The sequence below is a fragment of the Ovis canadensis genome, chromosome 2, assembly GCF_042477335.2.
Source record: "Ovis canadensis isolate MfBH-ARS-UI-01 breed Bighorn chromosome 2, ARS-UI_OviCan_v2, whole genome shotgun sequence".
In the NCBI taxonomy this organism is placed as follows: Eukaryota; Metazoa; Chordata; class Mammalia; order Artiodactyla; family Bovidae; genus Ovis; species Ovis canadensis.
The window spans coordinates 203706137-203732948 of NC_091246.1; the positions used below are offsets into that span (position 1 = coordinate 203706137).

General features: G+C 39.8%; 1 protein-coding gene across 1 annotated transcript in view; it reads right to left on the bottom strand.

The window, feature by feature from the left end:
- The window catches only part of DNAH7 (dynein axonemal heavy chain 7), a 256795-nt gene extending 235264 nt beyond the window's left edge, over positions 1-21531 (bottom strand). The window contains exons 1-2 of the mRNA XM_069574477.1: positions 21347-21531; positions 16301-16363 (exon numbers count right to left, since the gene is read on the bottom strand). Of these exons, the coding sequence (XP_069430578.1) occupies positions 16301-16363; positions 21347-21361 (78 nt within the window). The 5' untranslated portion in view covers positions 21362-21531. The remainder of the gene's footprint in view (positions 1-16300; positions 16364-21346) is intronic.
- Between the last annotated feature and the right edge of the window lie 5281 nt (positions 21532-26812).

The window sequence follows — 26812 nt, forward strand, 5'->3', positions numbered from 1 at the left end:
TCTATGAGAATGACCTGAAGACTTATAGAAACATATTCTGCAACTAAAGATAAAAAGAAGAAACCACAATAAGACAGAATAAGACATGTATGAGGGACAGAGATGTTACATAGTCAGTTCAGTTCAGTTGTCGCTCAGTTTTTCCAGCTCTTTGCGACCCCGTGAATCACAACACGCCAGGCCTCCCTGTCCATCACCAACTCCCAGAGTTCACTCAAACTCATGTCCATCGAGGCAGTGATGCCATCCAGCCATCTCATCCTCTGTCGTCCCCTTCTCCTCCTTCCCACAATCCCTCCCAGCATCAGGGTCTTTTCCATAGAGTCAACTCTTCACATGAGGTGGCCAAAGTATTGCAGTTTCAGCTTCAGCATCAGTCCTTCCAATGAACACCTAGGGCTGATCTCCTTTAGGATGGACTGGTTGGATCTCCTTGCAGTCCAAGAGACTCTCAAGAGTCTTCTCCAGCACCACAGTTCAAAAGCATCAATTCTTCAGCACTCAGATTTCTTCACAGTCCAACTCTCACATCCATATATAACCACTGGAAAAACCATAGCCTTGAGTAGACGGATCTTTGTTGGCAAGGTAATATCTCTGCTTTTCAATATGGTATCTAGGTTGGTCATAACTTTTCTTCCAAGGAGTAAGCATCTTTTAATTTCATGGCTGCAGTCACCATCTGCAGTGATTTTGGAGCCCCCCAAAATAAAGTCTGACACTGTTTCCACTGTTTCCCCATCTATTTGCCATGAAGTGATGGGACCAGATGCCATGATCTTAGTTTTCAGAAAGTTTAGCTTTAAGCCAACTTTTTCACTCTCCTCTTTCACTTTTATCAAGAGGATTTTTAGTTCCTCTCCACTTTCTGCCTTAAGGGTGGTATCATCTGCATATCTGAGGTTATTGATATTTCTCCTGGCAATCTTGATTCCAGCTTGTGCTTTTTCCAGTCCAGTGTTTCTCATGATGTACTCTGCTTAGAAGTTAAACAAGCAGGGTGACAATATACAGCCTTGATGTACTCCTTTTCCTATTTGGAACCAGTCTGTTGTTCCATGTCCAGTTCTAACTATTGCTTCTTGACCTGCAGATAGGTTTCTCAAGAGGCAGGTCAGGTGGTCTGGTATGCCCATCTCTTTCAGAATTTTCCACAGTTTATTGTGATCCACACAGTCAAAGGCTTTGGCATAGTCAATAAAGCAGAAGTAGATGTTTTTCTGGAACTCTCTTGCTTTTTCCATGATCCAGCAGATGTTGGCAATTTGATCTCTGGTTCCTCTGCCTTTTCTAAAACCAGTTTGAACATCTGGAAGTTCACAGTTCACATATTGCTGAAGCCTGGCTTGGAAAATTTTGAGCATTACTTTACTAGCTTGCGAGATGAGTGCAATTGTGTCGTAGTTTGAAGTGACACACAAAAGGGAGAATAATCTCAATTGCAGAGATTCTCCTGAAGAAATCTCTTTGAGCTCTGTATGAGGCTCTCCAGCCAAGGGGTCCTCCAACCAGGGAGACAAGCCCCCAGAATATTTGGCTTTATAGGCCAGCATACTTGCTTTTGGGAGAGCCAGAAGGCTGTAGGAAACCAGACTTTACTTTTAAAGGATACATGCAAAATCTCACACACTCCAAGGCCCAGAGTAGAAGCTATAATTTGTAAGAAGCCTAAGTTAGACCCACTTGCTGATACCAGACAGTCTTCCAGAGCAGAAAGAGGCAACTGGGACTCAACTTAGAGACACAGATGCTGGTGACAGCCATTTTTGGGAGCTCATTCTACCATAAGGACATTGGTGCTAGTAAGTGCTGTTGTGGAACCCTCCCTCTAGCTTACCAGCACTGGTACACAGCCTCACCCACCAGCAGACTAGATGCCATCAACCCCTTTCAGCTCCCAGCCACCTAGAAATTTGGTCCTACCCATCAGAGGGGCCCAGGAGCTGGACTACTTACCATCAGGCAGACACCAGCTCCCAGATCCTGGACCTTGCAGACAGGCACACCAAGAACTGGCTTTACCCACCAGGGAGCCAGCATTAGCACTGGGACCTGGCCTCACCCACCAGTGGGGTCAACAGCAACTCTGGGACCCTCAAAGCCAGAGATTCTGAGATGTAACTCCAACCACCAGTGGACCAGCACTAGCAACATTATACTGCCTCACTCAACAGCAAGTGAACACCAGTCCCAGGAGCACCCTCAGTTCTCGTGCCTTAGCCCACAGCTAATATCTGGCTGATATTAGCTCTGGGACACCAAAACTTGCAGCCAGCCCCACTCAAGACTCAACTCTACCCGCCAGTGGGCTGGCACTAGCTCCAGGACTGCCTGGAGCTGTGCAACCAAACTTCTCATGACCCAGCCCTGTCCATCAGTTGCTGGCAGCCTCCATACTTGGAAGGGCCTGGCAACCAATCAGTCTGGAGTAGAGGTAGTCAGTAGTCATCCTGCCATGGCAGAAGGGCCCACACAGCCCACACAGAAGGCACCCTAGAGCACTGAGCTCTGGTGACCAGAGATGAGTATGCTCCTGGGCCCCATAGGACATCTCCTACATAAGGCCACTTCTCCAAGATTGGGAAAAGTATCCAACTTACCAATTACATAGAAATAAAAATATAGAATTAGGCGAAATTAGGAGACAGATGGTATAGAGGGATAGATCAACACTAGATGATAGAGTAATGGAAATCATTCAAGCTGAAAAGCAAAAAAGTTTTCAATAAGAAGTTTAAGAGTTTACTGTTGTTCTCCAGGACAACATTAAATTTACCAACACTCACATTATAGGGTTCCCAGAATAAAAGAGAAAGAAGAGAACACATTTGAAGACACAATAGCCAAAACCTTTCTTAATCTGGGAAAGGAAATAGACATCCAGGTTCAGGAAACACAGAGAGTCTCAAACAAGATCAACCCAAAGAGAGGGCCTCCACATTACACACTGTAAATTAAAATGGAAAAAAAATAAAGATAGAATATTACAAGCATCAAGGGAAAGGCAACTAGTTACAGACAAGGGAACTCTCATAAGGCTATCAACTGACTTTTCAGCAGAAACTCTGCAGGCCCGAAGAGGGATGGCATGATACAGTTAAACAGATGAAAGGGGAAAAAAGCCTACTACCAAGAATACTCTACACGGCAGAGTCATCAATCAGATTTGAAGGCGAGATCAGTTTTACATATGAGCAAAAACTAAAGAGTTCAGCATCACAAAATTGACTTTATAAGAAATGTTAAAGGGAGCTCTCAAAGTGAAATATGAAAATTATGAAAGGAAAAAATCTGATTGGTAAAGGCAATATACAGTAAAGAAAGATCAACCACTTACAAAACTAAAAGAAGACTAAAAGGTAAAATAGTGAAATTGAAAGTAATGATAATAGAATAATAGCAGGGGACTTTAAGACCTGACTTAATCAATGGACAGATCATCCAGACAGAAAAAGTAATAAGGAGACACTGGCCTTAGACAATACATTAGATCAGATGGACTTAATAGATCATATATACAGAACACTTCAACCAAAAGCAGCAGAATACACATTCTTTCTAAGTGCATATGGAACATTTGCCAGGATATATCGCATGCTAGGCCACAAAACAAGTTTCTATAACTTAAAGAAGAATGAAATTATATCAAGCATCTTTTCTGATCATAACTGTAGGGGTCTAGAAATCAACTATAAGGAAAAAAAAACTAAAAGAAAACCCCACAAACACATGGAAGCTGAACAATATGCTACTAAACAACCAATGAGCCACTAAAGAATCAAAGAAGAAATAAAAAGCACCTGGAGACTAATGAAAATGAAAACACAATCCAAAATCTATGAAACACAGAAAAAGCAATTATAAGAGAGAGGTTTATAGCAATACAAGCCAACCTCAGGAAATAAGAAAACCTCAGTTAACAACCTAACCTTATACCTAAAGAATAGAAAAAGAATAAATCCAAAATTAGTAGAAGGGAAATAAAATCCCAATGATTAGAGCAGAAATATACAAAATAGCTCAGTTGCTCAGTCATGTCCGACTCTTTGTTACCCCATGGACTGCAACACGCCAGGCTTCCCTGTCCATCACCAACTCCCAAAGCCTACTCAAATTCGTGTCCATTGCATCGGTGATGCCATCCAACCATTTCATCCTCTGTCCCCTTCTTCTCCTGCCTTCAGTCTCTCCCAGCATCAGGGTCCTTTCCAATGAGTCAGTTCTTTGCATCAGGTGGCAAAGGTATTGGAGTTTCAGCTTCAACATCAGTCCTTCCAATGAATACCCAGGACTGATCTCCTTTAGAATGGACTGATTGGATCTCCTTGCAGTCCAAGGGACTTTCAAGAGTCTTCTACAACACCACAGTTCAAAAGCATCAATTCTTCAGCACTCAGCTTTCTTTATAGTCCAACTCTCACATCCATACATGACTACTGGAAAAACCATAGCTTTGACTAGACAGACCTTTATAAAACAGAGACTTAAAAAAAATAGGAAGGATCAATGAAACTAAAAATTTTTATCTTTGAAAAGATAAAATTGATCAACCTTTAGCCAAATTCATTAAGAAATATATAAATAAAGGCCCAAATGAAATCAGAAATGAAAAATGTTATAACTTATATCACAGAAATACAAAGGATCACAAGAGATTACTATGAACTGTTACATGCCAATAAAATGGACAAATTCCTAGAAATGTACAATCTCCCAAGACTGAATCAGGAAGAATTAGAAAATTTAAACACACCAATTAGCAGTAATGCAACTGAATCAGTGATAAAACAAAAATTCTTTCAAACAAAATCTGGACCAGGCAGCTTCACAAGTTAATTCTACCAAACATTTAAAGAAGAATCAGTACCCATTTTCTCAAACTATTCCAAAAAATTGCAGAAAGAAAACTTTCAAACTCATTCTAATGAGGTCAGTATCACCCTGATAACCAATCCAGCCAAAGACACCACAAAAAAGAAAATTACAGTCAACTATCACTGATGAACATAGATGTAAAAATCCTCATCAAAATTTTAGCAAACCAAATTCAACAATACAGTAAAAGAGTCATATACCATTAACAAGTGGGACTTATCTCAGGGATGCAAGGATGGTTCAGTATTTGCAAAATCAATCAACATGATACACATTAGCAAACTGAATAAAAACCATATGATCATCTCAATAGGTGCAGAAAAAAAGTCTTGGACAAAATTCAACATCCATTTATGATAAAAACTCTCAAAGTGGGTGCAGAATGAATATAAGTGAAAGTGTTAGTCTCTCAGCGATGTCCGACTCTTTGCAACCCCGTGGACTGTAGCCCGTCAGGTTCCTCTGTCCGTGGAATTCTCCAGGCAAGAATACTGGAGTGGGTAGCCACTCCCTTCTTCAGGGGATCTTCCCAACCCAGGGATCAAACCAAGGTCTCCTGCATTGCAGGTGGATTCTTTACTATCTGGGCCACCAGAGAATATGCTTCAACATAGTAAAGGCCACGTATGACAAACACACAGCTAACATCATACTCAACAGTGAAAAGCTGAAAGAACTTCCTCTAAGATTAGGAAAAAGACAAGGTTTCCCACTCTCTCCACTTTTATTCCACATAGTATTGGGAGTTCTAACCACAACAATCAGATAAGAAAAGAAATCCTAATTGGAAAAGGAAGAATGGAAACTCACTGTTTGCAGGCGAGATGATACTATGTATAGAAAATTGTAAAGATGCTACCAAAAAATTACTAAAACTCAATGAATTTGGTAAAGTTGCAGAATACAAAATTAATACAGAAATCTGCTGTTTCTATACAGTAAAAAAACTATCAGAAAGAGAATTTAAGTAAACAATCTTTTTACAATGCAATGAAAGAATAAAATATACAAGAATAAATATAAGGAGGCAGAAGACGTACTTGGAAACTGCAAGACACTGATAAGAAACTGAAGACAAGGAAATGGAAAGATATACCATGCTCATGAGTGTGACTGGACCAAACTAATTCCTTTTTGTCAACTCTAACTTAGGCCCACTGTCCAACCCCCTTCTCCTTTATACATGATTAAGCTTTAGCCTAATTCACAAGGAATATGCCCAAGCCAGATGAATTCCCATTCAACTTTTACCTTTGTCTTCGTGTGATACTTGAAAACTGGAGATATGTTTTTGCTGACGCAGATGGTTAACGGTCATAAGACATTCAAGTGGAGGAAAAATCCCCAGTTCCCATCTGTGTAGACATGCTTCTCTCAGTAGTCAGATTCTGTCTTTGGCTTTGGTCCTTTTAAACCCCCTTGCACCCTTTCAGTGGTTCTAAGTGCACCTGTGAATGCCTCTAGATCATTTGTTCAATATTTCCTGCCTGTGTGTAAGGTACCCACAATATACTTCCTACATGCACTTTATGAATTGCCTGCCTCATTTTTCAACCTCAAAGTTTCTTCTCAGTTTACAAGGTATTATTCAGTATCTCTGACTCCCAATATCATGGATTGGAAGAATTATTTTATGTGGAAATACAAAAGACCCTGAGGAGCCCAAACAATCCAGAGAAAGAACAAAGCTAGAGGTATCACACTCCTTTATCTCAAACTGCACTGTGTGTCTGTTTTTGACCATTGCAGTTTTACAGTGCATTCAACTGAAACAACATTCAATTAATCTACAGCAAAGGAGGCAAAAATATGCAATGGGGAAAGGCAGTCTCTTCAATAAATGATATTAGGAAACTGAACAGCTACATGCAAAAGAATCAAACAGGACTACTTTCTCACACAATATAAAATAAAAACTCAAAATGTATTTAAAGACATAAATATAAGATCTGAAACCATACAACTTCTAGAAGAAACCATAGGTAGCATGCCTTTTGACATCAGTCTTAGCTATATATATATATATATATATATATATATATATATATATATATATATATATATATATATAGCTATGTCTCCTCAGGCAAGGGAAACAAAAGCAAAAATAAACAAGTGGAGCTACATCAAAAAAGATGCTTTTGCACAGCAAAGGAAACTATCAACAAATGGAAGGCCACCCACTTCCAAAATCAGAGAATTTGCTTGCAAATGATGTATCCAATAAGAAATGAATATCCAAAATATACAAGGAACTTATAAAACTCAATGCTAAAAAACAAATAACCCAACTTTTTTTTTAATTTTTATTTTTACTTTATTTTACTTTACAATACTGTATTGTTTTTGCCATACATTGACATGAATCCACCATGGGTGTACATGTGTTCCCAATCACCCAACTTTTAAAATGGGCAGAAGACCTGAATAAACATTTGTCAAAAAAAGATATACAACAGCAAGATTCCCCTATGACCCACCTCCTAGAGTAATGGAAACAAAAACAAAAATAAACAACTGGGACCTAATTAAACTTAAAAGCTTTTGCACAGCAAAGAAAACTATAAACAAGGGGAAAGACAACCCTCAGAATGGGAAAAATAATAGCAAATGAAACAACTGTTAAAGGATTAATATCAAAAACATACAAGCAACTCATAGAAATCAATACCTGAAAAACAAACAACCCAATCAAAAAGTGGGCAGAAGACCTAAACAGGCATTTCTCCGAAGAAGACATACAGATGGCTAGTAAACAGATGAAAAGATGTTCAACATCACTCATTATTCAGTTCAGTTCAGTCACTCAGTTGTGTCTGACTCTTTGCGACCCCATGAACCACAGCATGCCAGGCCTCCCTGTCTATCACCAACTCCTGGAGTCTACCCAAACTCATGTCCATTCAGTCGGTGATGCCATCTAACTATCTCATCCTCTCTTGTCCCCTTCTCCCGCCTTCAATCTTTCCCAACATCAGGGTCTTTTCAAATGAGTCAGCTATTCGCATCAGGTGGACAAAATACTGGCGTTTCAGCTTCAACATCAGTCCTTCCAATGAACACCTAGGACTGATCTCCTTTAGGATGGACTGGTTGCATCTCCTTGCAGTCCAAGGGACTCTCAAGAGTCTTCCCCAACACCACAGTTCAAAAGCATCAATTCTTCGGTGCTCAGCTTTCTTTATAGTCCAACTCTCACATCCATACATGACTACTGGAAAAACCACAGCCTTGACTAGATGGACCTTTGTTGACAATGTAATGTCTCTGCTTTTTATTTTTTTTTATTTTTATTTTTATTTTTTTTATTAGTTCATTGGTTCCTTTTTTTTTTTTTTAGTTTTTTATTTTTTAAATTTTAAAATCTTTAATTCTTACATGCATTCCCAAACATGAACCCCCCTCCCACCTCCCTCCCCATAACATCTGTCTGGGTCATCCCCAAGCCCCAGCCCCAAGCATGCTGCATCCTGCGTCAGACATAGACTGGCGATTCAATTCACATGATAGTATACATGTTAGAATGTCATTCTCCCAAATCATCCCACCCTCTCCCTCTCCCTCTCCCTCTGAGTCCAAAAGTCCGTTATACACATCTGTGTCTCTTTCCCTGTCTTGCATACAGGGTCGTCATTGCCATCTTCCTAAATTCCATATATATGTGTTAGTATACTGTATTGGTGTTTTTCTTTCTGGCTTACTTCACTCTGTATAATCGGCTCCAGTTTCATCCATCTCATCAGAACTGATTCAAATGAATTCTTTTTAACGGCTGAGTAATACTCCATTGTGTATATGTACCACAGCTTTCTTATCCATTCATCTGCTGATGGACACCTAGGTTGTTTCCATGTCCTGGCTATTATAAACAGTGCTGCGATGAACATTGGGGTACATGTGTCTCTTTCAATTCTGGTTTCCTCGGTGTGTATGCCCAGAAGTGGGATTGCTGGGTCATAAGGTAGTTCTATTTGCAATTTTTTAAGGAATCTCCACACTGTTCTCCATAGTGGCTGTACTAGTTTGCATTCCCACCAACAGTGTAGGAGGGTTCCCTTTTCTCCACACCCTCTCCAGCATTTATTGCTTGCAGATTTTTGGATCGCAGCCATTCTGACTGGTGTGAAGTGGTACCTCATTGTGGTTTTGATTTGCATTTCTCTAATAATGAGTGATGTTGAGCATCTTTTCATGTGTTTGTTAGCCATCCGTATGTCTTCTTTGGAGAAATGTCTATTTAGTTCTTTGGCCCATTTTTTGATTGGGTCGTTTATTTTTCTGGAGTTGAGCTGCAGAAGTTGCTTGTATATTTTTGAGATTAGTTGTTTGTCAGTTGCTTCATTTGCTATTATTTTCTCCCATTCAGAAGGCTGTCTTTTCACCTTGCTTATATTTTCCTTTGTTGTGCAGAAGCTTTTAATTTTAATTAGATCCCATTTGTTTATTTTTGCTTTTATTTCCAGCATTCTGGGAGGTGGATCATAGAGGATCCTGCTGTGATTTATGTCTGAGAGTGTTTTGCCTATGTTCTCCTCTAGGAGTTTTATAGTTTCTGATCTTACATTTAGATCTTTAATCCATTTTGAGTTTATTTTTGTGTGCGGTGTTAGAAAGTGATCTAGTTTCATTCTTTTACAAGTGGTTGACCAGTTTTCCCAGCACCACTTGTTAAAGAGATTGTCTTTACTCCATTGTATATTCTTGCCTCCTTTGTCAAAGATAAGGTGTCCATATGTGTGTGGATTTATCTCTGGGCTTTCTATTTTGTTCCATTGATCTATATGTCTGTCTTTGTGCCAGTACCATACTGTCTTGATGACTGTGGCTTTGTAGTAGAGCCTGAAGTCAGGCAAGTTGATTCCTCCAGTTCCATTCTTCTTTCTCAAGATTGCTTTGGCTATTCGAGGTTTTTTGTATTTCCATACAAATCTTGAAATTATTTGTTCTAGTTCTGTGAAAAATGTGGCTGGTAGCTTGATAGGGATTGCATTGAATTTGTAAATTGCTTTGGGTAGTATACTCATTTTCACTATATTGATTCTTCCAATCCATGAACATGGTATATTTCTCCATCTATTAGTGTCCTCTTTGATTTCTTTCATCAGTGTTTTATAGTTTTCTATATATAGGTCTTTAGTTTCTTTAGGTAGATATATTCCTAAGTATTTTATTCTTTTCGTTGCAATGGTGAATGGAATTGTTTCCTTAATTTCTTTTTCTACTTTCTCATTATTCGTGTATAGGAATGCAAGGGATTTCTGTGTGTTGATTTTATATCCTGCAACTTTACTATATTCATTGATTAGCTCTAGTAATTTTCTGCTTTTTAATATGCTGTCTAGGTTGGTCATAACTTTCCTTCCAAGGAAGAAGCGACTTTTAATTTCATGGCTGCAATCACCATCTGCAGTGATTTTGGAGCCCCCCAAAAATAAAGTCACTCATTATTAGAGAAATGCAAATCAAAACTACAATGAGATACTACCTCACACCGACAGAATGGCCCTCATCAAAAAATCTACAATGAATGGTGGAGAGGGTATGGAGAAAAGGGAGCCCTCTTGCACTATTGGTGGGAATGTAAATTGATACAGCCACTATGAAGAACAGTATGGAAATTCCTTTAAAAACTAGGAATAAAACCAACATATGACCCAGCAATCCACTCGGAGGCATATACCCTGAGAAAACCAAAATTGAAAAAGACACATAATGCTCATTGCAGCTTTATTTACAATGGCTAGAACATGGAAGCAACCTAGATGTCCACTGACGATGAATGGATAAAGAAGCTGTGATACATATATACAATGGAACATTACTCAGTGAGAAAAATGAATACATTTGAGTCAGCCCTAATGAGATGGATGAACCTAGAGTCTCTTGTACAGAGTGAAAGAAGTCAGAAAGAGAAAAACAAACATTACATACTAACACATATATATGGAATCTAGAAAGACGGTACTGATGAACCTATTTGCAGAGCAGCAATGGACAGAGAACAAACGTATGGACACAGCTGTAGGGGGAGGAAGGAGAGGGTGAGATATATACAGTTGTATCTCAATAAAATGGGAAGTGAAAGAAAACTGCATTGAGCTTCAAACAATACTTCCCAAAGAACAAACACCAAATTAGGTGACTGTTTCATGCATATACCATGCTATACCACAAATGACTCTGTTTTCTTTAATCCCCAGTAGGCTATAGAGTATAAAGGGAAACAAGGGTAAAACCTATTATTAGCTAAAAGTGCAACAGCTGTCCTCAGAGTGAAAGGCTTCCCTTTGGAGAGAAAGAGGATGTAGCAAAAGCCTAAGAGTACAGCTGCAAATGATAGAAGGAAAAGAATACACAGTCCTAGTTCCCTAAAATTATCATACTGGGATACAGGGGCAACCCAGATGAGGTCTATTGCATTAGAGCTACTACAAAAGTACAAAACGGCTTCTTAACCCCAGCCTTGTACACCAATTCCCATACACCTGACTTCTTAGAATCTCTACAGCATCCCTTTGCACACTGAGCTACCACCCCATTCTCATCAGCACCCCAGGTGAAGGGTGGTGAGGGCCTTCATGTTTTTCTCTGCCCTGCACTGCAGCAAAAATTATATATATATAATATATATGCAATATTTGTATATAATATATACAAATATTATATATATATAGTATTTTATAAATAGTGGCCCTCTGGCAAACCAAAAAGAGCAGTCACACATTAACCAGAATACCATCTAGCTAAGTAACGCTGATCTTCAATAAAATCAGAGGGGTGAATTTTAAAGAAATATCTACATATTTTTAATGCTGATAAGCAATTCATGAGATGACTTAGACATATGCCACTCCTTCCCTCTACTTTTGAGAGGCTGGACTAAGAAATCCATTGATTTTTCTATCAAGATAACTCTTGTTACACTTTCTTTCACATCCTCTTGGCCTCACCTCTTGATTTCAGATGTGGCTGCAGTGAACAGTTCTGTACTGCCTTCCATTCATGTAGAAAGAGCAGAGCTTCTGCTCAGAAAAGTGTCTTATGCTTTGTGCTGTGAGGCTTCTTTGATGCCATAACGTGGGGGCTTCCCCGATGGCTCAAGTGGTAAAAAATCTGCCTGCAATGCAGGAGACATGGGTTTGATTCCTGGGTTGGGAAGATTACCTCTAGAAGGAAATGGCTACCCAACTCCAGTTTTCCTGCCTGGAGAATCGCACGGGCAGAGGAGCCTGGTGGGCTACGGAACATAGGATCACAAAGAGTCAGATGCGACTGAGCATGCATGCACAAGACCCTCAGGGTAGCCCATTCTGTACTCACACATGAGCAGCTGGAAGCAGGTGGAATATTAACATTCTCAAGAGTAACCTGCAGCAACATAGGATGAGAGCTGACGAGTTAGATGCCACCATCCTCCACCCTAACCACCTTCAGACAGATGAAGCTCAGGCAAGTTCATCCCAGCTGCCTCATACTGGTTTCTCCTAGTTTTACTCTCCCTGGTCCTTTCCTCCTGCTTCCTGGGATCACCTCTCCAACTGCACACATGTCGTATCTTCAGGCTCTTTCACAGGAAATCATCTAAGACATCAAAAGCAATGCTCTTCTATCCTTCCACCTCTCCCCACTTGTTCACTCTCTCCTTCCTCCACATAGGATTTCAGATTCGTGGGAGGGCTCTGAGTGAGGTGTGCAGCAAGGGTGACAGTCAGGTCCCCAGCTCTAAGTCTGGCAGCTACCAGTGCTGGGCACCCTTGATTTTAACAAGGATCATCTCTGAGAGCATGAAGGTCTGTAATGAAAATCATTCAAGGTCTTTCAGATAGAAAGGCCTTATTGCTCACATACTCATTTGGGCTTAGATGCCTGGGGCTTATTTTTTCATCGAATTTATGGGATGCAAATCCATAACTTTTTAAATACAACTGGCAACTTTGGCCAGTTGTAAGAACTCCAAACTTTGGGTCATCACACAGTATGCTTAAAAACTCTCTGGATGAGTGGAGCACACAATAATAGAAGCTGATTTTGGAAAAAAGTGGGTGCTTTACCAGAGACCACAGGGCAAGCGGTCTGTTTATGACCCAGGGTAATCTGAGCAGTGCCGACTACCCCAACCCCACTCACAGCACCTTTCTTCCTTTAGTGAAAGAGTCTACTGTCATGGAAGCTATGAGGGTAGAATTGGCTAAAAGAAAAACTGCTGGTAACTTCAGTGTTTTCTGCAATCCCTCCCCACACCTGCACCCACCACCACTCCCCGCCCCCACCCCTGCTCCCGGCAAAAAAAGAAAAGCTATGTATTGCTAAAATAGCCTAATGGCTCCAATTCTACCATTTGTTCTTCCAAACATTTACAATGTCTGTTATTTAAGAATACATCAGTTTTTACCAAAAATTTAAATAAATGCAATCAGTATCCCCCTGTCCAAATCTTTAATGTCAGAAAAGTTTGAGTGCAAACCTTAACATTCAAATGAAATTTTTTAAATAAAGGAAATAACTTTGAAATATTATTCTTTCAGTTCAGTTCAGTTGCTCAGTCTTGTCCAACACTTTGCAACCCCATGAACCACAGCATGCCAGGCCTCCCTGTCCATCACCAGTTTCTGGAGTCCACTCAAACCCATGTCCATTCTGTCAGTGATGCCATCCAACCATCTCATCCTCTGTCATCCCCTTCTCCTCCTGCGCTCAATCTTTCACAGCATCAAGGTCTTTTCAAATGAGTCAGCTTTTCGCATCAGGTGGCCAAGTATTGGAGTTTCAGCTTCAACATCAGTCCCTCCAATGAACACCCAGGACTGATCTCCTTTAGGATGGACTGGTTGCATCTCCTTGCAGTCCAAGGGACTTTCAAGAGTCTTCTCTAACACCACAGTTCAAAAGCATCAATTCTTCGGTGCTCAGCTTTCTTTATAGTCCAACTCTCACATCCATACATGACTACTGGAAAAACCATAGCCTTGACTAGACGGACCTTTGTTGGTGAAGTAATGTCTCTGCTTTTCAATATGCTATCTAGGTTGGTCATAACTTTCCTTCCAAGGAGCAAGCAACTTTTAATTTCATGGCTGCAATCACCATCTGCAGTGATTTTGGAGCCCCAAAAAAATAAAGTCTGACACTGTTTCCACTGATTCCCCATCTATTTGCCATGAAGTGATGGGACCAGATGCCATGATCTTTGTTTTCTGAATGTTGAGCTTTAAGCCAACTTTTTCACTCTCCTCTTTCACTTTCATCAAGAGGCTCTTTAGTTCTTCTTTGCTTTCTGCCATAAAAGTGGTATCATCTGTAGATCTGAGGTTATTTATATTTCTCCCGGAAATCTTGATTCCAGCTTGTGCTTCCTCCAGCCCAGCGTTTTTCATGATGTACTCTCATGATGTACTCTGTTAAAAATGCAGGGTGACAATATGCCACCTTTACATACTCCTTTTCCTATTTGGAACCAGTCTGTTCTTCCATGTCCAGTTCTAACTGTTCCTTCCTGACCTGCATACAGGTTTCTCAACAGGCAGATCAGGTTTTATGTCTCCTTAAGACATAAATAATACAAAAGAAAAATAATACAAAACTCAAATAATACAAAAGAAAAACTGCAAGATACGGTCAAATATGAGCACAGTGTAAGGTTTAAATCAGCCAAACAAGCATTTTAAACAATTATATGCTTCACAGGCTAGAAAGGATTATTAATCTCAGACACTGAATATTTATTCAGTAAGCAAATTTAAATTTAGTTGATATTTCTAAATCTATAAACTAGTAATATCTTTTTAAACTAGTTGCAATATTATTCCATTTTAAAATTAGTTAAATTTTTAAAGAGAAAAATGTCTATTCCATTTTAAATCTCTTTGTCTCAACATAGAATATTTTAGATATTTACAAATCTAAAAGAAGATGCTATGATTTTATACAACATGGTGTGATAATCTTAACATCATCAATACAAATAGGTTCACAATTAAAACATGTACTTTGAAATGTTGAAGCACATCCACCTAAAATATTTCTTTGGAGTTTTTTTTTTTTAATCTGAAAGAATCCTTAACTTCAAAGTATTAGAAATCTTCTCTGTATGAAGCCACTCACTTTCCATTTCACAGTTCATTCTGAGATTTTCAAATATGTTCCAAAACAAATAATGTTTGCTTTGAACCTCCAGTTACACTCAACTTCCAGGAATCACCAGAATATAACTCAATGATATTAAACTCAATATAATTATTTGACAGTAAATCTTACTGCAGTAAAATCTAATTTGTCCAGCACTTGATTAGCTGTAAATGTCTCTTAAATAACTTTTCCACATGATGATAATTTAACATCAAAATCATGAAAACGCCAAGATCTAAAAAATCTCCTGTAGCTAAAAGTGCTAGAAGAGACATCTCTTCAGAAACCAAGTTAGCTATTCTCATTTTAAACTCAAACTGGGGCTCAGAGAGATAAATGACTCTGCAACATGCATAGAGCCACCAGTGAAAAACCTGTAGTCCAACTCTGTGTTTCTCGACTCTAGCACTACTTCTGCTAACTCCTCTTCACAATTCTTTTGTTCAGAATACTCAAGTATTCTGCACATACTAGGTAATTACAGCTTACAGCTCCTTTATTAAGACAGTTATTTTTCCTAAAATATATACCTCCTAGGTATTCTCCATCAGAAAAGAAATGGAGCACAGAGATTTTTTAATCAGAAATTCAGTAACTTATTTGCAACTGTGAAAACCAGTAAACAACATTATTACAAAAGCAATAAAATATGTGCCATATATCATATACTAACGTATATATATGGGATCTAGAAAGACAGTACTGAAGAAATTATTTGCAAGGCAGCAATGGAGACACAGATACAGAAAACAGACTTAGGCACGTGGGAGGTAGAAGGGAGGAGGAAGGAGAGGGTGGGGTGTATGGAGAGAGTAACATGCAAACTTACATTACCATATGTAAAATACTTAGCCAATGGGAATTTGCTGTATGAGTCAAGGAACTCAAACCAGAACATATTTGAAAATCTCAGAATGAACTATGAAATGGAATGTGAGTGGCTTCATACAGAGAAGATTTCTAACACTTGAAGTTAAGGATTCTTTCAGATTAAAAAAAAAAACTCCAAAGAAATATTTTAGATGAATGTGCTTCAACATTTCAAAGTACATGTTTTAACGGTGAACCTATTTGTACTGATGATGTTAAGATTATCACACCATGTTGTATAACAACCTAGAGGGGTGGGATGGAGAGGAAAGTTGGAGGGAGGTTCAAGATAGAGGGGACGTATGTATACCTATGGTTGATTCATATTGATGTTTGGCACAAATCAACACAATTCTGTCAAGCAGTTATCATTCGATTAAAAATAAATAAATTAAAAAAATTTTTAAGTGATGAGATATTGGTAAATTACCGTAGACAACTGTGGTAAAAATCTGACTGGCGTCTTGGATTTTTCTTTGCTGGGCAGTTTATCCTGCATGAAAAAACACACACACAAACCAAACTGTCACTCTCTTAATGCTGAAATTGATTAATTCAACCAAATGTTATTGAGTGTTTAATATAAAGTAAAACACATTACCATCTAAAATATATTAAAACATACTTTACAGATGGCAGGCTACTGTGTACAGAAAATCATAAGAAATCTACAAAAGATTATTATAGTTAATGAATATTCAGCAAGATCACAGGATTCAATATTAATACACAAAAATTGTATTTCTAGATGCTATAATAACAGTGAACAAATCAAAACTGTATTTCCAGATGCTAACAATGAATAATCCAAAATTGAAATTAAGAAACTAATTTACAACAGTATTGAAAAAGATAAAATATTTAGTAATCAATTTAGCAGAAGTGCAAGACCTAGGAATGGAGAAGACTTCCTGTTATTAATCCTTAAGTGCCATCTTATCTCTGTTGGCTTCCTCCCTTAACCTTGCCCACACCTCTCCAAGTGGTCCTTTTATAAACTTTCTTCAATTAACCCTTCTGAGCATGCCATCTGTTTCCTGTTTGGTTCCTAATATAATTTTCAGTTCAGTTCAGTCGCTCAGTCGTGTCCGACTCTTTGCGACCCCATGAATTGCAGCACGCCAGGCCTCCCTGTCCATCACCACCTCCCGGAGTTCACTCAGACTCACGTCCATCTAGTCAGTGATGCCATCCAGCCATCTCATCCTCTGTCATCCCCTTCTCCTCCTGCCCCCAATCCCTCCTAGCATCAGAGTCTTTTCCAATGAGTCAACTCTTCCCATGAGGTGGCCAAAGTACTGGAGTTTCAGCTTTAGCATCATTCCTTCCAAAGAAATCCCAGGGCTGATCTCCTTCAGAATGGACTGGTTGGATCTCCTTGCAGTCCAAGGGACTCTCAAGAGTCTTCTCCAACACCACAGTTCAAAAGCATCAATTCTTCAGCGCTCAGCCTTCTTCACAGTCCAACTCTCACATCCATACATGACCACAGGGAAAACCATAGCCTTGACTAGATGGATTTTACACTACCAGAATTAAAACTGCTTAAGAGTTAAGGTCTTACTTAAGTTAGCTTTTATTTTGATTTTCAGATACTGGTCTATTGGAAGAGGTATTTTAAGCCTGGTGTAATCCAAATTTAACCATTCTGATGAAATGACCAGAATCTATGAATGTGCCTGGTTAAAATCAACAATAATGTTATGAAGTTGTCTGGTTTAATCAACTACCACCTCTCAAAATTTAATAAGGTTAATTTAAATATACTTATAATATGTTCTGAGTTATGGTTGTTAAAATTATCACCAAGCTGTTGGCTTCATACCCAACTATTTTACTTTCATCTCCTTTTTAAGCAATAACATAAAGAAGATAGGATGAAGGAAAACAGAATGAGCATATAAATGCAAAGCTACTTAATTTCACAACTAGAAAAAGCACTTGGGTAGAGATAGGCTGACAGTTTTTCTCTCTTCTTTGCCCACAATCTGTAGTGGATTTTTTGGGGGGGTGGGGGGGCGCTTTGTGCTCTTTGGATATTTGTATTTTTAAACACTGGAAAGTTCTTCAACTGAAACTCAAAATGCCTTGTTTTAAGTAATTTTAAAAATGAAATGAGCAGTTGCAAGAGATTTATATTTCTGGTAAATACCTAACTTAAGAGTTCAAATTGCTATTCCTGAAAAATGCCATATCACTCTAAAGCTTCCACTAATGAGCTGAACATATTAAAATCTCCTTCAGTAAATATGATTTAACCACCTGCTCACTTTTCAAACTAAATGAATACATAAGTAAATGTCACATAAAAATGGCATTTCTAAAAGTTTAATCCATTCTGTTTGTTTCAGGTTAAAATATAAAAAACTTCCACCCTTTCAAAAGGAAAATTATACTCAAACTTAGCATAAATGAAAGTATCAAGAGTTTTTAAGTTACAGATCAAAGCAGTGAGAGAGGGACCTCTGCTGCTTAAAAAAAATATAGTACATAGAAAATGTGAATAATTCTAGACATGCTTATGCCTGTTCTTTCAAAAGCCCACTGCTTTTTCAATAATATAGGTTCTTTTGCAGGGAGGGAAGTGTAATTTCCAAACATCACTTTTATTAAGATAAAGCAAAACTTAACTGCCAAATGGTTTTTAGTGGAAGCTTTTTAGTTGTAAACTTGTCAATTGGGGCTTTGTGAAATAACAGCTATTGAGAAATACCACTGCAAATATCCTAAATGTCTATTTTAAATTTCTACACCATAGAATACGATTCAAGATTAGCTCAGAGACTGATGCAAGCATCACAAAAATATTGATTCATGTAATCTACAACTCAATGTTACTTTTAACATTTTCACAGTAAACTCTAACACTACCACCACCACCACCCCCCCCCCCACCTCAAATATCATAAAGCCTTGTAAAGGAAAGAACTATAGTTCAGTGTCAAACCAAGAAGCTAAGCAAAGTTTGCAGGCTTAAAAGCAACTGTTTTCCATTCAGTACCAGGAGGCTTAGAGGGCCTCTTCCATACAAGCTGGGAGTTAACCATTGTTTTCTAGCTAGCCACGAATAACATCCACAGTTAACATCTTCCTATTCTCTTCTGACATTTAAAAGTTCGATCATTGTTCAGCATCTGTTTACAGCTACCCTTCAATTCAATAAACAGTTCTGCAAAGTAACTACTGCAACTATGTTACAGAGCAAGGTTCCTGGGCCACAGGCAGAGCAAGCCAAAACAATGAGACTGGGAGGTTTGTGGCCAAAACAGGGCTTAACTCACAAGGAAGCCAAGAAGGAGACAGGACAGCAAATCTCAAAACTGGGGGCTGGGATATTTATGGGAGAGCAGCAGGGCCTTCGGAGGAGGCGGGGGGAGCCTAGTGCCTAGGGAAAGGTGATTGGGAACTGGTGTGGTAGGCGTGGTAATTAGTTCTGTGAGTGCTAAGTTGCTTCAGTCGAGTCCAGCACTTTGTAACCCTATGGACTATATAGCCTGCCAGGCTCCTCCTCTTGCCAGGATTCTCCAGGCAAGAACACTGGGATGGGTTGCCATTTCCTCCTCCAGGGGATCTTCCCTACCCAGGCAAGAACCTATGTCTCCTGTGGCTCCTACACTGCAGCCAGTTCGTCATCACTGAGTCGGACACAACTGAGCGACTGAACTGAACTGAACTTCATCACTGACCCACCGGGAAGCCCAATTAGGTCTGCGAGGTGAACTAAGATACACGCGATGAACAGGATCTGGGGCTTCCGCGGTGGCTCAGTGATAAAGAATCTGCCTGCAATGCAGGAGCCACAGGAGACATAGTTTCCATTCCTGAGTTGGGAAGACACCCTGGAGGAGGAAATGGCAACCCATTCCAGTATTCTTGCCTGGAGAATCCCATGGACAGAGGAATCTGGTGGACTTCAGTCCATGGGATTGCAAAGAGTCGAACAGGACAACATACTGACTCAACAAGAACAAACAGGGTCTAAGGGTGGAGTTGTCAGCCCTCTGATGTCAAAAGGTCACCAAGCCAGATACTTGCACATGGCCAGTTGCAAGCTCAGCAAGCCTACCCAGTCTTAATTAGCTCAGACATAAATAGACACAGCTGATTCCAACCTCCTAAAAAACAACTCTGAGCCTTCAAGTCTTTTGTGACAAAAATTAAAAGGGAACTTGATGAGTGAAGCCTGGGGAAATGGATTTGACTAACAATGATTAGCCAAGGTTTTGATGCTTTTGAACTGTGGTGTTGGAGAACACTCTTGAGAGTCCTTTGGACTGCAAGAAGATGAAACCAGTCAATCCTAAAGGAAGTCAATTCTGAATATTCATTGCAAGGACTGATGCTGAAGCTCCAATAGTTTCACAACCTGAATCAAAGAGCCAACTCACTAGAAAAGGCCCTATGCTGGGAAAGATTGAAGGCAGGAGAAGGGGATGACAGAAGGCGAGGTGGTTGGATGGCATCACTGACTGGATGGACGTGAGTTTGAGCGATCTCCAAGAGATGGTGACGGACAGGGAAGCCTGGCATGCTGCAGTCCTGGGGGTCGCAAACAGCAGGAGATGACTGAGTGACTGAACAACAACAAAGTTTTATATTCTGGAGAAGGGAATGGTAACCCACTCCAGTATTCTTGCCTGAAGAATCCCATGGACAGAGGAGCCTGGGGATCCTCCTCCAGGGGATCTTCCCTACCCAGGGATGGAACCTATGTCTCCTGTGGCTCCTGCACTGCAGCCAGGTCGTCATCACTGAGTCGGACACAACTGAGCGACTGAACTGAACTGAACTTCATCACTGACCCACCAGGAAGCCCAATTAGTTCTGCGAGGTGTAACTAAGAGATACACATGGATACAGTCCGTGGGGTCACAAAGAGTCAGACACGACTGAGTGACTAACACAAGGTTTTATATGCATCTTTTGTTACATGCCATGGGAATCTTGTCTTAAGAAGAAATTCCATTTGACACTGACCACACCATGGTATCTTATATTATTTGAATTTCATAATATCCTTAGAAGGAAGGAATAGTTGTTCTGATTCTTCCCTTTTGCATTAAAGAGAGAGAAGACAGATCAAGTGATTTGCCCAAAATTGCACCGCTATGAAGGGGCTTGTATTCCAATCCTAGAGCCCAAATCAAAGGCAATTCCCCACCCGGAGCTTTCCCCACCCAAACACACCCACCATTAGTACAACGGGAGCACTCTGGAACTGTAATTTAAACTGCTGACGCACTGCTCCACTGACGTGTTTGGTTGTTATGACAACACCAAGTACAAACGATTGGGAAGAGTACATATAAAAGTTTTCACCGAAAAATCTCAGTATCCCAGAGCACAAGTGCGATAAAGAAGCTGTAACCCGCAGCGTCACACTTGGGAAGTCCGGCAAACCTAGGCTTCTATCACTTTTGAAATACTAGGGAAGCTTCGCCGCCGGGAGGAGCCTACCCAGGGTCCAACCTCTCACCTGCTCGCTGCTCATGGCTGCAAGGATACGCTGGCGGCACCGGGTGGCTCCTGGATCGTTCCTGCCAGCGCCCCCACGAAAGCCCTCGGAAGAGAGACACGACCCCCGCCGACACGGCAGTCTCTGCTTCCTACGCTCCGGGGCCGTCTAGCGTCCCGGCTGCGTTCGTTGCTAAGCAACAGACCGCGCAGGTTCCTTTTCCGGTCATCTGGTGCTCCCGGACCGCACGGTGGAACTAGCAGTGCGTTCCAGTGGGAGGCACTTTCCAAGGCGCTGGGTGGCACCTGAGCCAAAGTGGTACTTCCGCAGCGGGTGCATTGAACAACTAAAGGCGGTGGGTGCTCCTCCTTCTGCCTGGAGAAGTAAATACCGTTTGATGACCGTCACACTTCCCAGGTCCCTGCCTTAACTCCTATTTTCCTATTTAACTTTGTGCCTAGAAGGTCTCAGAGGACTACTCATGGAATGAAATGACTGCAGATTTCACTGCTGATGTGGGCCAAAGTAGGAGAACAAAACATGCAAAGTCTAGAACAAGTAAACACCTTTCTTCTATTTTCCATGGGTTTCCAACTCCCCTTGTTGACTTTTCCCACACACTACAAAACTATCCCTTGGAAGAAATACCAGAAAAAGAGCCATCAAGAATTCATTTCAATCAACATTCTTGGATAGTCTACTGCATGAAAGATGCTGTGCTTGGCACTAGGAGTACAAAGTTACCAAGGCGCCATCCCTTCAGCACAGGCTAGGGGAGTACTGAAATAAGCAGTTAAAATGCAGTGCTGACAACATGGAATTGCAGTCCTCAAGGAAAACACAAAATACAAACTTCTTAGTTTACTCCTGAAAATGTGGAAGGGATGTGAAAAGTGCATAGCCAAACTGTGTTGAAAGACAGAAAGCAGATTATATATATATATATATATATATATATATATATATATATATATACACATATATATATATACACACACACACACATACACACATGTGTGTGTATATATATATATACACACACATACATTCCAATCCCAAAGAAAGGCAGTGCCAAAGAATGCTCAAACTACTGCACAACTGTACTCATCTCACACGCTAGTAAAGTAATGCTCAAAATTCCCCAAGCCAGGCTTCAACAATATGTGAATCGTGAACATCCAGATGTTCAAACTGGTTTTAGAAAAGGCAGAGGAACCAGAGATCAAATTGCCAACATCCACTGGATCATCAAAAAAGCACGAAAGTTCCAGAAAAACATCTATTTCTGCTTTACTGACTATACCAAAGCCTTTGACTGTGTGGATCACAATAAACTGTGGAAACTTTTGAAAGAGATGGGAAGACCAGACCACCTGACCTGCCTCTTGAGAAACCTGTATCCAGGTCAGGAAGCAACAGTTAGAACTCGACATGGAACAACAGACTGGTTCCAAATAGGAAAAGGAGTACGTCAAGGCTGTATATTGTCACCTTGCTTATTTAACTTCTATGCAGTGTACATCATAAGAAACGCTGGGCTGGAAGAAGCACAAACTGGAATCAAGATTTCTGAGAGAAATAACTTCAGATATGCAGATGACACCACCCTTACAGCGGAAAGTGAAGAAGAACTAAAGAGCTTCTTGATGAAAGTGAAAGAGGAGAGTGAAAAAGTTGGCTTAAAACTCAACATTCAGAAAACAAAGATCATGGCATCCAGTTCCATCACTTCATGGAAAATAGATGGGGAATCAGTGGAAACAGTGTCAGACTATTTTTCTGAGCTCCAAAATCACTGCAGATGGTGACTGCAGCCATGAAATTAAAAGACGCCTCCTCCTTTGAAGGAAAGCTATAACCAACCTAGACAGTGTATTAGAAAGCAGAGACATTACTTTGCCAACAAAGGTCTGTCTAGTCAAGGCTATGGGTTTTCCAGTGGTCATATATGGATGTGAGAGTTGGACTATAGAGAAAGCTGAGTGCAGAAGAATTGGTGCTTTTGAACTGTGGTGTTGGAGAAGACTCTTAAAAGTCCCTTGGACTACAAGGAGATCCAACCAGTCCATCCTAAAGGAGATCAGTCCTGGGTGTTCATTGGAAGGACTGATACTGAAGCTGAAACTCCAATACTTTGTCCACCTGATGAGAATAGCTGACTCATTTGAAAAGACCCTGATGCTGGGAAAGATTGAGAGCAGGAGAAGGGGAGGACAGAGGATGAAATGGTTGGATGGCAAAACTGACTCAATGGACATGGGTTTGGGTGGACTCTGGGAGTTGGTGATGGACAAGGAGGCCTGGCGTGCTGCAGTTCATGGGTTCGCAAAGAGTCAGACACAACTAGTGACTGAACTGAACTGAACTGACACATACATACATACACACACACATACAGAGAGAGAGAGAGAGCCTTCCACGGTGGCACAAGTGGTAAAGAACCCATCTGACAATGCAGGAGACTTAAGAGATGCAGGTTCATCCTTGGGTAGGGAAGATCCCCTGGAGGAGAGCATGTAAACCCACTCCAGTATTCTTGCCTGGGGAATCCCATGGACAGAGGAGCCTGGCCGGCTACAATCCATAGACTCATAAAGAGTCAGACAGGACTGAAGCAACTTACCACACAGCATGTAATAAAAGGCCCTAAACAAGGGTGGATGGCTGTTGGAAGAACTGAAAGTAGTTCTGAAAGTTTGGAGAGTAGATGAGCAATTTAGAGAAAATCTGGAGATGAAGCTGAGGTGACACGCAGGTGCTGTATTTTAAAGACCTCTCTAAAACAGGACGTAATAATGAAGAACAAATCTAACTCCATTTTGGATCTGTTTCTTTTAATTTTTGTGTTCTAGTGTCTTAACTACAAGTTAAGAATGTTGTCTATAGCCTGAAATGCACAGGATAGCCCATTCTCAAGGCTCTGACCTGTAAAGGTGTAACAGTTTCATTCATACAGAGAGTTTAAAAAAAAAATGTTGCAGAACAGAAAATAACATTTGTGTTGTGAGAGCTTTCCAGGAGCATCATGACCTTATCTACCTGGACAGCTACAAGAACAAAGAATTCTGACACCATGAAATTTGCAACAACCAGCAACACCCTCTCACCTTTGAATATAAATAAGACTTGAATTCTAACTTGGTTAAGATGTTTCTTTGCAACATCCACCGTCTTCTCTGTCTTCTGGCTTTCCAGATAAAGTTGTTACCTTGCCCCAACAACTTTTGTCTCTATTGGCTTGTCATGTGGCAAATGGTATGAGCTTGGACTGGGTAAGAGTGCATGTATGTGCTAAGTCACTTCAGCCATGTCTAACTCTTTGCAACCCTATAGACTGTAGCCCACCAGGCTCCTCTGTCCATGGGATTCTCTAGTCAAAAAGACTGGAGTGAGTTGCCATTTTCTCCTCCAGGGGATCTTCCCAACCCAGGGATTGAACCATGTCTCTTACATCTCCTGTATTGGCAGGTGGGTTCTTCACTACTAGCACCACCTGGGAAGCCTCTGGTAACAGTGGTATGGAGTTTAGACTTCAGGGACAAATGACTGCCACAGGAAATTGTTTTGTTCAGAAATAAGATCTCATCTTAAAATTCATAACGAATTTCAAGGGACCTAGAAGAGCTAGAATACTCTTGAAAAAGAACAAAATTGAAGGACTCACACTTCATGATATTGACATTTAGTACAAACCTACAGAATCAAAACACTGTACAACAGATAGAGCTGGGAAAACTGGATATTTACATGCTAAAGAATGAAGTTGGCCTAACACTATATACAAAAATTAACTAAAAATGGATCAACGTCCTGAATGTAACAGCTAAAAATATGAAATTTTTAAAAGAAAACATAGAGAAAAATCTTTATGGTATTGGATTTGGCAATGGTTTCTTGGATGTGAAACTAATTGCATCAGCAACAAAAGGAAAAATAGACAAACTAGACTTCATCAAAATTTAAAACCTTTGTCCATCAAAAGACACTATCAACAGAGTGAAAATATACCCAACAGAAGGAAGCAAATATTTGCAAATCACACATCTGATAGGGATTAATAGCCGGAATATATAGAGAATTTCTAAAACTCAACAGTAACAATCTGTTTTTTTTTTTAATGGTAAAGGATTCAATTTACCAAAACGAGATTTACAAATGGCCTATAAACATCTGAAAAGATGCTTGACATCACTAACCATCAGAAAAACGCAAATCAAAACCATGAGATATGGAAAGATGAAACACTTGGATGTAGAAGATATGGAAAAATTGGAACACTTTCACACTGTTGGTGGGAATGCAAAATGATGCAATCATTATGGAAAACGATATGGCAGTTCCTTAAAAAATTAAAAATAGAATTACCATATGATCCATCAATTCCACTTCTGCTATTTTCCTAAAAGAATTGAAAGCACAAACATATGTGTACATATGTTATAGCAGCATTATGCACAATAATCCAAAAGGTGGAGGAAACCCAAGTGTCTATTAAAGGATGAATGAGTAAACAAAATGTGGTAATACAATGGGAAATTTTTCATCATGTGCATACTAGTATTTATTTTTAAAAGTTATACAGGCACATGAAAATTCTCAAATAGAGCAAAATTTTACACAAAAAATATGTCTCCCTAGCATTCCGGACCCATCTTTCACCTCTCCAGAGACAACCAGTGTTACTAGTTTCTTTGGCAGACCTTGAGGAATGTCTATACACAAACATATATATGTCTTCCATTTGTACCAATTCTTGCATACAGAATAGACACAATCTATTCTGTAGTTTGCTTTTCCTACTCACAATATATCTCAGAGATGGATCCATATCATGCACTCATTCGTTTTGACGTTGCATAGTGTTCTGTGGCAGTTTCTCCACAATTTCTTAAACAATTCATTATTGATGGCCACAATCATTATATATTCAGACTTATCATGAAAGGAAATTCTGACACATGCTACAATATGGATGAACTACAAAGGCATTATGCTAACTAAAATTAGTCACAGAAGCACAAATATGCTATGATTCTACCCACATAAGGTATTTAGTCAATTTATATAAACAGAATGGTAGTTGTCAGGGGTTATGAGTAGAGGGAACGAGATACTATTTAGCAAAGGGTACAGAGCTTCCACTTTGCAAGATGAAAAAAGTTCAAAGGTGAATGGCAGTGATCGGTGCACAATGTGAATGTACTTAATGCCACTGAACTGTACACTTAAAAATGGTTAAAAAATATAAATTGTGTTATGTGTATTTTACAATGACTAAATTCTTTTTTTACCAAAGAAGAAAATTGAAGCCAAATGAGGAGGAGGATGAGGAGAAATGACAGGATCCTATTTGCATTTCTGAAAGAGCACACTAGCTTCATTATAGTGAAGAGGGAAAGGTAAGGTGAAGGCAAGAAGGGGTCCTGATAGGAGGGTATTAGGAGAGTTCGCAGGAGATGATGATGGCTAGAACTGGGCTCATAATGA